At 31.5% G+C, this 12,415-nt stretch overlaps 3 protein-coding genes across 5 annotated transcripts in view; all 3 read left to right on the top strand.

Annotated features, from left to right (window-relative positions):
• The window catches only part of LOC108733960 (periodic tryptophan protein 1 homolog), a 2,754-nt gene extending 2,364 nt beyond the window's left edge, over nt 1-390 (top strand). Inside the window, exon 9 of the mRNA XM_018465328.2 lies at nt 182-390. Coding sequence (XP_018320830.1) covers nt 182-273 — 92 coding nt within the window. The 3' untranslated portion in view covers nt 274-390. The remainder of the gene's footprint in view (nt 1-181) is intronic.
• Nucleotides 391-1,209: 819 nt separating this feature from the next.
• Nucleotides 1,210-2,735, top strand: LOC112906637. Its single transcript, XM_025981147.1, has 4 exons — nt 1,210-1,357; nt 1,411-1,556; nt 1,626-1,752; nt 2,616-2,735. The coding sequence occupies exons 1-4, from the start codon at nt 1,244-1,246 to the stop codon at nt 2,733-2,735; spliced, it is 507 nt and encodes a 168-aa protein (XP_025836932.1). The 5' UTR covers nt 1,210-1,243.
• A 5,584-nt stretch (nt 2,736-8,319) lies between these two features.
• Nucleotides 8,320-12,415, top strand: part of LOC108733939 (alpha-actinin, sarcomeric) — an 88,005-nt gene continuing 83,909 nt past the window's right edge. For 2 of the 3 annotated variants that reach the window (XM_018465320.2, XM_018465313.1), the window contains exon 1: nt 8,320-8,573. In XM_018465320.2, coding sequence (XP_018320822.1) covers nt 8,454-8,573 — 120 coding nt within the window. In that variant the 5' untranslated portion in view covers nt 8,320-8,453. The remainder of the gene's footprint in view (nt 8,574-12,415) is intronic. The other variant, XM_018465304.2, reaches the window with a different exon arrangement.

Below are 12,415 nucleotides of genomic sequence, written 5' to 3'. Positions count from 1 at the left end.
TTCAGCCAACAGTTCCTAAATAAAAATAAATATATTAAATATTATTACATGAATATCAAAACTTCAGGTATGTTTCTTTAGTATTTTTTGTGTTAGATAGAATTGTAAAATACATTGGTCGAATTATCGACCACGCGTTATTTCTAATTATTATTAATGGTTATTTAATTTTTCTTTTTAGTGAGACATAGGTTTGAGTCAAGAAATTTGATTCAATTAGTTCCAGAAGAAAGCGTAATGGATACTGATACATTAGAACAAACTACTAACTAATTTTCAATTTTGATGATAATGACACCTTTGAATATTGATTAAGTAATTAAGTGTACTAGACATTAATACAGTACATGATATTGTGAGAAACGATTTAATTAAAAAGTTTGTTTTTGATTTGTTTGTTTGATTAATGATTGTAGAATTGTATATGTCTTTTATTTTGCTTTATAAAGAACTTTAGGTTTAGAAAACGATATTTTTCAGCTATGGATGGTTATCATAGAAATCAAGGAAAACGTGCAGGTGAGTGTTAAACAGTAGTTTCTTAAAATGAAAATAAACAAGAAAATAGATTCATTGATACTTTGATATAAAAAAAAGATTTAATAAAGACAAAATGGAGAGAGAAAGATCGTAATTTTACAATTTTACAAAATTTGTTGAAGGGAAGTACTATAACTAGTATCGACAATTTATTGTTATTCTTGTAATTATATTTTTAAGGTAAAATTGAAAAATCGTGGTTAACAGTTTTTCTTGAAAAATTGAAGCATTATGGCGCAGATACAAGTCTGCACGGATTTCATCATATTATAGACGAAGGATCCTCTTATCTAAAAAGGATATGCTTTTCATTTATTTGTGGTTTATCAATAATATTTTGCGTGTACCTTATTTGGTTACAATTGCAAAGATATGAAAATAATATTGTAACCACTAGTTTAACGTCTACTGCGCATCCTGTCTGGGAAGTACCGTTTCCAAGTGTTATTATTTGCAACAATAATTTGGTTTACAAAAGCAATGTCGAAAAAATAGTGAAATCATTGTGAGTCTTTATTTTTTCAAAATTTCCAATACAACTTACATAAATTAATTAGATAATTATGCTTTATTTGAAATATTTGTTATAATGTGTCTGATCACTCTATTGGTTAAAGTTAGTTTTTGACGGATATTAAAATACGTATTAAATACTTTCAGTAAATTTAATGGAATTTCTAACTCTATACTGAATGATTTCTTTATGAACTTGTCTTCGTTAATAAATCTTGATGATGTAGTAGAAATGGTAAATTACAGTGGCGTATACAAAACTTTAGATAGATTTGGCTACAATATGGATACTCTTATGAAACAGGTTCGATTGAAAATTCTTTTCCAATATCCCACTTTATCATTTTCATAATTTAGTTGGCACCACCTTGCGATAAAATGTTTAAAAAATGCTATTGGAAAACCAAGGAAGTACCGTGTTTGAATCTTTTCAAGGTCGTAAGGACTACTTATGGGTATTGTTGCGGTTTTAATCAAAAAGGTTTTCAAGATGAAGAGGGGGAGTAAGTGGTGTTTTGTTTTATTTTTTACAAAAGGGTTAGTAATTTTTACAACTGTCTTAATCTCATTAGCACGACTGTTTCGTCAAAAGTTCACGAATATGCCATGGGTGCTGGTCCAGCTTTCGGGTTACGTCTTATATTAGATGCAGAAGAAGAAGAATATTTATCCCCTCTTAAATCTGTAATTGGATTTTGTGTAAGATCTTTTAAATGTTTAGTCCCATTACAAAATATGTAAACTAATAGAAAGTTCCTGTTTTTGCGGGTGAATTAATGGATTTAAATTTAAATTGAAAAATTGTTATTTAATACGAATAATCGAAAGCTGTTCTTTACTTTATTTTTAAATCCATTGTTCATCCATAAAACATGAACTTAATAAACGTTCTTTTAAAAGAACGAAAACGAGAAAACCCACAGAACGTTATGGTCACTGAGAAACATTCACATCGCGAAATTCGTATTAAGGAACTTTTAAAAATGGCTATAATGCGTTGTGGCAAACGAAAAAAGACCATATCATCCTATGAAGAAAACCCATATCGTGTTTAGAACGTCAGCTAATTAGAAACCATGATAGAATACAACAAAAAGTGATTTTTAATATGGGTTTAACAAGTCCTGAAATTTTTTAGTATTAATATATTCTTTTGTCTTAAAATAATAATGTTAAAACTGCAAGCACCAGATAGAAAATGTCCTTATAACCCTTTCTTCTGCTAAAATTGAAAACAACTGCACGTATTTGTCATTATCAAATACAATCAAAAGTTTTTGGGTAAGATAAAGATTGCGTTATTAAAATAATAGGATCCTTGTGATTATGACTGAGATTATTCGTTTAGTTATGGTATATGCTCAACTATGGCTCAGAACTTTTCATTGCCATGACACTAATGGCCCCTTTGTGTTTATCACAACGAGTTATGGGCGTTTTTATAAGTTATAACACAAATTTTCGTTCTTTGAGCCCAACGCATATGTATAATAATATAACAAAATATAAGAAACAGTAACAATTGGTAAATTGTAGTAAGTAAGGTTGTACTGTGTTTGCAGGTGGCAGTTTTACCATCTCATTTCTTCCNGCAACAGTCAACTCCTAAATTTTATTATGAGCAAAGAAGAATTTGCGATTTTTATTGCAACAACAACTCGGTAAAATATAGCCGAGCTTAAAAATGCCGAAGTATGCGGTCAATTTTAAATTTAATTTTGTCGGGAGCTGCTAGTCTGTTGCGTTCAAGCGGCAACCACGCTTGCAAGCAACGTTCAGTACGAAAGATAGAAGATGGTATTTTCGTGGGTGGAATGGAGAGAGAGAACGTGGCGTCGAATTTCCCGACGCCCATGACCAAACATGGATCTGCATGTTCCATAGGCGTCTATATAACATTCATTGGAAAATCGGGTTTCTTACTGTTTTATTGCATTTTTCGTAAACAAAATGATGCACAACATGTAAAAACTTTAAATAATTATTTAAAAATAACGAGAAAATTAGTTGCAGAGAAAAGTCGGTCTCGAAAACACGGGCTGAGTATCATGTACCAAGGTATATCATTTAAAAATGTTTATTATGTAACTTTTTGTCTATTAGCTCTATAAAATTGAAAGCAAGGTGAACAAAAAAAAAATAAGGGATAATTCGTTAATAAATGATTACCTATTTCTCAAAAAAAAGTGTAAAAGGTACGGTATACTATATTCTTTATAAAAAAATTGCAGTACAACAAACCTGATTGTTTAATATAATATTTAAATACTTTTTCGATACTTTTATTCCTACTAGTACCTAGTGATGTTTTGTTTTTTATAAAGATTTAAGTACATATCTAGTTATAAATCTGCCGTTATTATTCACTTTCCTTTTATGGATAAATTAGTAAGAATTACTTTTTTATCTGACATGAGTTTTGGTACCTACATTCAGTAAGTAACAGTTAGGATTAATTTTTGCTACAATACCAGATGTTTGTAGATGATTAGGGAGACTACTAAAGAATCCTTAATAAATACACACTATACTGCCAGTATATAGCCCATGTGGATACATAGGCGTTATTATCACGATAAGTACTTATAATATTTAATTCGCAAAAGTAGCGGTTTCTCGTGTTTATAACGAAAAAATATAACAGCTGTAAAACGAAGTAGCAGTAGACAGAGTCAAGATACTTATTGCAAATACTTAAAATTCTTACGTATCAATATTGGAAATTTATGGTTATTTCTATTGTGCTGAATTTTATAAGCATAACTGCCATATTGTGTATGTATAAATGAATTTATTAATGCAGTATTTTCTAAGAAATTATGAATGATACTAGGGGAGGGCCATGAATGTGTGGGACCCTGGGTTAACACAACTTGGGGTATTACTTGATTAATCAAACTAATTTCTATTTTGTCAAAAAACTATTTTCTTTAATGATAGGATAGAAAATTAGTGCAATTGTTTGTAGTTCTGTTATATAAATTATAAAACATTTAGAAATTTGGGTTATTATTTTTTCTTCTAAATTCTCAGTATTATTTATTGTCTCCAATGGGAGCCGGGGGTCTTTTTTTATCTATAATTGGAGTCTGGGGTGCAGCCCAAAAAGTCCATATAGAGATCCGGTTCAGAACAGTACTTACGCATTTACGAAAGGCCGATATTGAGGTAGCTTTTCTTCTAGATTTTTATACTACTAAAATGTAGTACCTGGGGCAAGCCATTTTTGCGATGTTTTGTACTTATTTTCTTCTATTTTTATTTATTTATGAAAAGTCAATAGTACAGTACGTATGCTGTTAATAGAGTTAATAGTTATGGATTTGCTAACGACTCAACGCCACATTTCAGTTATCCAAACTTATTACGAAAATGATGGCTCTTTAAAAAAGCCCTTTAGTGTTTGGAATATGGAATATGTCATTTTACGTGGTTTTAAAAAATCTGCATGTTATTCACGATCAACCACAAAAAGTTACTGCATTCACTGTGAATACCCTCTGGTTGAATTGAATGTGAATGAAAACTCTAATTTCGTTAAGATATTACAATAAAGTTTGGTGGTGGAATAATTTTCCAAAAATTCTAGGTAATTGGTCACCATAATTGTATGATTTGACGTCTTTAGATTATTGTCTTTGGGGTTACAAATAAATCAAGATCTTAAACGCAGTATTTCAGTTCAAATTTGGTTTGTCTATGTAAATTATGTTCTACTACCCTAAGTAATTCCTTTGAACATTAGATTTTTATTTGAAGGTTGATTGTAATTTGTGTTGGTTGATGAAATGCTATAAATACCGTGGTAAACGCCATCTAGTTTTGCTACATTTGATGGAATTTAAAAAAGTTCAATCAGGCCCATGAGGGAGGATATCGAGCTGAATCCAGAGCGTAGCTAACCTATATGATAGGCACGTAACCAAAGAGAACGAAAAGTTCATGGTGGTCCAGTGTGGTACTGATTCGATTGTTGGTTGATGCTCTTTTTTTATTTTAACATTATGGAAATGTGCTTATTTTATGAGGTTAATTTCATCAATTTGACAGGAAATATAGTTTATGAGAGAATATTTCATCTCATTGATTAATTATTATTGATGTGATGGATATTTGAAATTGGGATCGCCAGCAAATTTGCGTAGTGATAATTTTATTTCATTTGCGCGGTATAGTTTTATAACTGTAATGTTCTCGAACTTTTGTTGGTCGTTTGTCCGTAATCATCACGGAACCGGTTGTTAAAAAATTTAAGTCCATCATCAGAAAACCAGTAATACAGCCCGTTTAAATAAATTATCGGGAATTATAACTGGGACTACAATTTGGTCTTCTACTGCTGCTTGTGTTGCCTTCGACCCACACGAAGTCGTCACCTAAAAGTTTTACATGCATTCTGACAAACTCCATGTAATTATTTATTATTAAGTTAGTCCGCATAAAAATGCAGTGATACTATTAAACGTTGAGTGCTGTGAAAAGCTGTTTTTTATATTATTAATGTATGTGCGGCATATTAATTGGCACCTACGGCTAAAGTACCTATGTTTGGGATAAATACCCACAAAGAGATCAAACACTTTAATATTTAAATCCAAATGACAGTTAAATATATGAAATCCTATGACATTGGTAGTTAGTTAATAGTGGATTAATATGCAATATTAATTTGAAATCATTTTTTCGTTTTTTTATATTTACCCACTACAAACTACCTCAAATTAATGAGGGAAAAATTGTTGCTGTTGTGGGTAAATAAAAAATCGAAAAAATGATTTCAAATTAATATTGTATATTAATCCACTATTAAGTAACTAACAATGTCATAGGATTTCATATATTTATGGTATATATAATTAAGTTAATAAAAAATCGACGGATCGTTAACCTTGTAGGTCGGTTGGTCGTGGTTGCTGTTGTCACCTCTCGTAGTTTAGTGGTAAAACATTGGTGCGTAATGCCAAAGGTCCGGGGTTCGATTCCCGGCGGGGATTTGAAATTAATATTGCAAATGACAGTTGTTTATAGTGTGGTCTAATAAGTCGATCAACCACAATTCTAACCCAAGTTAAAAAAAAAATTAAAGGACAAGGTATTATTGGAAAAACCCCCTCAAAACTTGCCCTATGTTTAATAAATACGCGATTTTTTTTATGAACAAATGAGCCTATTGTGTTATTATCTATTTTACAATTACCAATTATTATTCCACTTACATCAATATGACGTGTACTGAATGCTTACGAAGTAGATGCTAAGAACGTCCTTCACTACGGTTTTAATTTACATGTTAACGAGACCACATATTAAGTATGATATTGTTTAACTTGTTTTGTGTCATTAGTTTTCATCATACATTCATGAGTATCTAATAATTATTTACCTATATGTATGTCAATTCATTTTCGGAAATCCCCCATGCACGGTTTTTCTACTGTTTTATCTGCTATCGTTGTCTTATTTTTTTTTTTTGTAAACAAACTATTTATAGCGTAGTTTCTAAAGGGAAGAAAGATTGTGAATACTGCTTTTGTTTAGTTACTTGACACTACAACAGTCCTGGGGGCTTACAGCAGGTTAAGTAATATTAAAAAGCTGCACATGTGGTTGTTGTTAATTGAAATCTCTTTGAAGTCGACGAAACCACATGTGCAGAGAATAAAAAATTAATTAGGTAACTATACGAAGGGTTTTTTTAGAAGACAAAAGAATAGTCAGTATAGTAATAATATATTTATTATATGTGGATCTAATTTGTATTCTTGACGGTGTTTCTACCTATCTAAATAAAACTGCATAACATTTGACAGTAGTTTTTTTGCCATACAAAATTTTAGGTACTACTTTAAAATTAGTATGCGGTCTACCTCTCAATACGTGGTTTACCTGTTAATAAGCGGTCTACCTCTGGCGTGTGATTTACCTGTACGCTAATGTGCGGTCTACCATTATCGTGTGATCTACATGTACTTATCTGTACGCTAATATCTGGTTTAATTCTGGTGTGCGATCTACCTGTACTTACCTGTACTCTAATATGCGGTCTACCTCTGGCGTGTGATCTACCTGTACTTTTCTGTACGCTAATATGCCGTCTACCTTAGGAAATTGTGCAGTTTAGTGAATGGAATAATTTATTCTCAAAAACAATAAATGTTCGAGAATTCAAAGTAAGTGTTGTCATGACCATGTTCTTTCTTTTGTTAAAAGGAATATGGGAAAGGAGTATATAAAGTAGGCGCATGACGGTAGACCGCATATTGAAGCAGACGTCGGTTGACCGCATATCAATGTAGCATCAAATTTTATATGGATGCATTTAATTAGTTCATTTAAATTATAGTCTTACAATTTCTAAAAATATCTTATCGTTAAATATCCATATACTATCTTTTCGTCACTAGTGGAATTGGAATGTTGTACAACTGTGGACTTTTTTATTTCTTTTAGATAATGTTAATTAATAGATACTACCCCTAAACTAAATAAAAAAAGTTAATTTCCCTTTTGAACAAAAAGTTGTTTGTTGTAAGCTTTACGTTTTCGTTAACTTAAAATATTAATTTTGCATGACGCCAGATTGTACTTCCAAGGACATTCTTAATGCGGTTCATCAATTCTTTATTGGTTAAATTGCATTAATTGGCAACAGTGATTTATTTGTCGAGCTCATGGGATTTTTTACAAACGATCCGAAAGTGTAACAACAAATTATAACAAANGTTCAAATCTCGGTGGGACCTCACTTAATTTTTCTTTTTTATATGGGTTTTGGTATATTTTATCCTGAAAAATGTAACGCAAGTATATAAGGCCATTGTGATGTGAACTATAAAAAAGAAGTAGCAGTAACAATAAAAAAATATAGTGGTTAGCAAGGGTTTCTACTTCTTCATTTACAGTTGTCTTTAAAGACGTATGCTTTATATAAAGGGTCCATGCTTAAATATTTAATTTTAATTTGCTTTTTAAAGACCTAAAATTATATTCGTTCTTATAAACAAAAATTCTACCAGTTACGAAATAGCTAGAATTTTTCAGGGCCGTTAGTAAATAGTAGGTATCAAATTATTTATAAGGTTGTTTATTGGGTGGTTATTTATTGAAATGAAAGTATTTTATAACAACATTAAAGAAATAATTTCAAAATGTGCGTCTATGTATGTTAGCTGTATTTTCTATTGGTTGTTTTGATGTTTTAAAAAGATAGTTCGAGTCTGCGCATAATAATATTTTGGTGTTTCACGGCCAAGCGATGATTAGTGTAAGCAACACTCGCCAGTTGGGCTCGGGCTGACGGGGAAAGGTGCGCGTATAGTCGTGTGCCAGTGCACGACGCTGAAATTCCATTCACGAACGAACAAAAATAACGAATCCTTGAGCAACAGTGCATTCTCAAAATGATAGCTATGGACGGGTATAATAACATTGACCATTATGGTGACGGATACATGGAACAGGAGGAAGAATGGGAACGAGAAGGACTTCTCGATCCGGCTTGGGAAAAACAACAAAAAAAGGTAGGAAAACAACCCTTAAATTTCACACCTGCTACGTAGAGACAGCTGTCACGATTGAACATCACATTACAAACATCAAAACAAACGAATACTTTTTTAAAAACTCTATTTCTTGTAGAGAGTTCATCTGTAAATGTAGATACTAACGAAACTAGGTACGGTTCATAAAGATAAAATAAAAGGTAGACGTTGACTGCAGAACTTTAAAATTTTATGAATTAAAATTTATCAAAACTGAGTCCAAAGGCGTAAATTTAAATTTGTACTATTTGTTAAATGTAAGTGTGAAGTTTGTTTTCTACATAACCTCACCATGAAATACCTATTTGGTGACCAATTTTGAATTTCTTAGAAAAGAAGAGCTTTCAATATAGATATATAGATTGTAGAGTAAACGTTGAATTAATTTTATTGAAATTAGGTAAGACTAGCCAGGCTTTTATAAATCTATTTTATATTGATGCCGGCTTTCATTTTGAGAATATCAATTATTATTGGTATACATATAGGTGCGCTGCTGCCGTAGGTGTGTGATATAATAAGCAATGTAATTTATTCTAAAATTTTTAATTAATTTTTACAAGTCTATCGTTACTAAATTTATGCGAGTAACTATTTAAGAGTGACCCAATATCCAGACGTGCCGTATCGCTGCCCTAATTTTTGCATCTAATATTAGCCTGAAATATCAAAATTTGGCAACAGTCAACTCCTAAATTTTATTATGAGCAAAGAAGAATTTGCGATTTTTATTGCAACAACAACTCGGTAAAATATAGCCGAGCTTAAAAATGCCGAAGTATGCGGTCAATTTTAAATTTAATTTTGTCGGGAGCTGCTAGTCTGTTGCGTTCAAGCGGCAACCACGCTTGCAAGCAACGTTCAGTACGAAAGATAGAAGATGGTATTTTCGTGGGTGGAATGGAGAGAGAGAACGTGGCGTCGAATTTCCCGACGCCCATGACCAAACATGGATCTGCATGTTCCATAGGCGTCTATATAACATTCATTGGAAAATCGGGTTTCTTACTGTTTTATTGCATTTTTCGTAAACAAAATGATGCACAACATGTAAAAACTTTAAATAATTATTTAAAAATAACGAGAAAATTAGTTGCAGAGAAAAGTCGGTCTCGAAAACACGGGCTGAGTATCATGTACCAAGGTATATCATTTAAAAATGTTTATTATGTAACTTTTTGTCTATTAGCTCTATAAAATTGAAAGCAAGGTGAACAAAAAAAAAATAAGGGATAATTCGTTAATAAATGATTACCTATTTCTCAAAAAAAAGTGTAAAAGGTACGGTATACTATATATATTTTAAAAATATAGAATGTACTAAGTTGGAAAGAACGGTATATTTGACGTGGGATTCCCTTTTAGGTATTGAACTTAACTTTTTTAGTATGTATATCATTGGGAACCGAGATTTAATTTTAGCGTCAATTGGTGGAATATTTGGCTTATGTCTTGGTGGATCAGTTGTCAGTATTATAGAATGTGTTTATTATATATTTAAAATGATTGAAGCTCCTGTGCAAGAAGTGTATCCAAAAAATAAAAAGAAGATTCACAGTATAAAACACAAGTCAGCAGAAATATTGTTTGATCGCCACAAAGCACATGCAAATCTTGCTCTACGAAAGCAGATAAGCGACAAAAAACCTAAGAATAAGACAGAAGAATATTTTATTGCGTTTAGAAATTAAAGATTCACATTTTTTTTTTCACGTAACAAGGTCTGATGTGCTGTAAGGCAATACGCATCCGATTTGAACGGAGGTTGTGCTAGACAACTTAAAATGGCGAACGTGATGCGCAGACGCTCATCGCGCAGTGGACCGTTACGTGTTCTATCATTTAGTTATTAGTGATGATGCTTTTTAGATCAATTCCATTTGCATTACTGTGTCACTCGTTTTAACTGTATGCGTATATTTTGTGATAAACTGTAAACTCTCACACTAAAAATATGTAACTGTCTTACTATAATATGTTTTCACTGTAAGCAGGTATGCTTATTTCAATGTTATTGTGGTTGATAGTTAAATAAATAATAAAATTAAAATAAACTGTTAGATGCATTATTCAGTACAATTACAAATAAATTCTTGTCTAGAAAAAGTTACAAATACTGCTGGTCATACTTAATTATTTAATTGTATCCCTTAAGTAGATGACTACTCTACGCCATTGGTAATACAGTCGGGTTGATAACGATAACTCTAGAATGTTTTTTAAATCTTATTTAATAGGAACAATGGGACNCCATTTTTGCGATGTTTTGTACTTATTTTCTTCTATTTTTATTTATTTATGAAAAGTCAATAGTACAGTACGTATGCTGTTAATAGAGTTAATAGTTATGGATTTGCTAACGACTCAACGCCACATTTCAGTTATCCAAACTTATTACGAAAATGATGGCTCTTTAAAAAAGCCCTTTAGTGTTTGGAATATGGAATATGTCATTTTACGTGGTTTTAAAAAATCTGCATGTTATTCACGATCAACCACAAAAAGTTACTGCATTCACTGTGAATACCCTCTGGTTGAATTGAATGTGAATGAAAACTCTAATTTCGTTAAGATATTACAATAAAGTTTGGTGGTGGAATAATTTTCCAAAAATTCTAGGTAATTGGTCACCATAATTGTATGATTTGACGTCTTTAGATTATTGTCTTTGGGGTTACAAATAAATCAAGATCTTAAACGCAGTATTTCAGTTCAAATTTGGTTTGTCTATGTAAATTATGTTCTACTACCCTAAGTAATTCCTTTGAACATTAGATTTTTATTTGAAGGTTGATTGTAATTTGTGTTGGTTGATGAAATGCTATAAATACCGTGGTAAACGCCATCTAGTTTTGCTACATTTGATGGAATTTAAAAAAGTTCAATCAGGCCCATGAGGGAGGATATCGAGCTGAATCCAGAGCGTAGCTAACCTATATGATAGGCACGTAACCAAAGAGAACGAAAAGTTCATGGTGGTCCAGTGTGGTACTGATTCGATTGTTGGTTGATGCTCTTTTTTTATTTTAACATTATGGAAATGTGCTTATTTTATGAGGTTAATTTCATCAATTTGACAGGAAATATAGTTTATGAGAGAATATTTCATCTCATTGATTAATTATTATTGATGTGATGGATATTTGAAATTGGGATCGCCAGCAAATTTGCGTAGTGATAATTTTATTTCATTTGCGCGGTATAGTTTTATAACTGTAATGTTCTCGAACTTTTGTTGGTCGTTTGTCCGTAATCATCACGGAACCGGTTGTTAAAAAATTTAAGTCCATCATCAGAAAACCAGTAATACAGCCCGTTTAAATAAATTATCGGGAATTATAACTGGGACTACAATTTGGTCTTCTACTGCTGCTTGTGTTGCCTTCGACCCACACGAAGTCGTCACCTAAAAGTTTTACATGCATTCTGACAAACTCCATGTAATTATTTATTATTAAGTTAGTCCGCATAAAAATGCAGTGATACTATTAAACGTTGAGTGCTGTGAAAAGCTGTTTTTTATATTATTAATGTATGTGCGGCATATTAATTGGCACCTACGGCTAAAGTACCTATGTTTGGGATAAATACCCACAAAGAGATCAAACACTTTAATATTTAAATCCAAATGACAGTTAAATATATGAAATCCTATGACATTGGTAGTTAGTTAATAGTGGATTAATATGCAATATTAATTTGAAATCATTTTTTCGTTTTTTTATATTTACCCACTACAAACTACCTCAAATTAATGAGGGAAAAATTGTTGCTGTTGTGGGTAAATAAAAAATCGAAAAAATGATTTCAAATTAATATTG

The sequence above is a fragment of the Agrilus planipennis genome, unplaced genomic scaffold (assembly GCF_000699045.2).
Source record: "Agrilus planipennis isolate EAB-ADULT unplaced genomic scaffold, Apla_2.0 scaffold1, whole genome shotgun sequence".
Lineage (NCBI taxonomy): Eukaryota > Metazoa > Arthropoda > Insecta > Coleoptera > Buprestidae > Agrilus > Agrilus planipennis.
The sequence above is the reverse complement of the archived record's forward strand: the minus strand, read 5'-3'. Positions and strand labels throughout refer to the sequence as shown.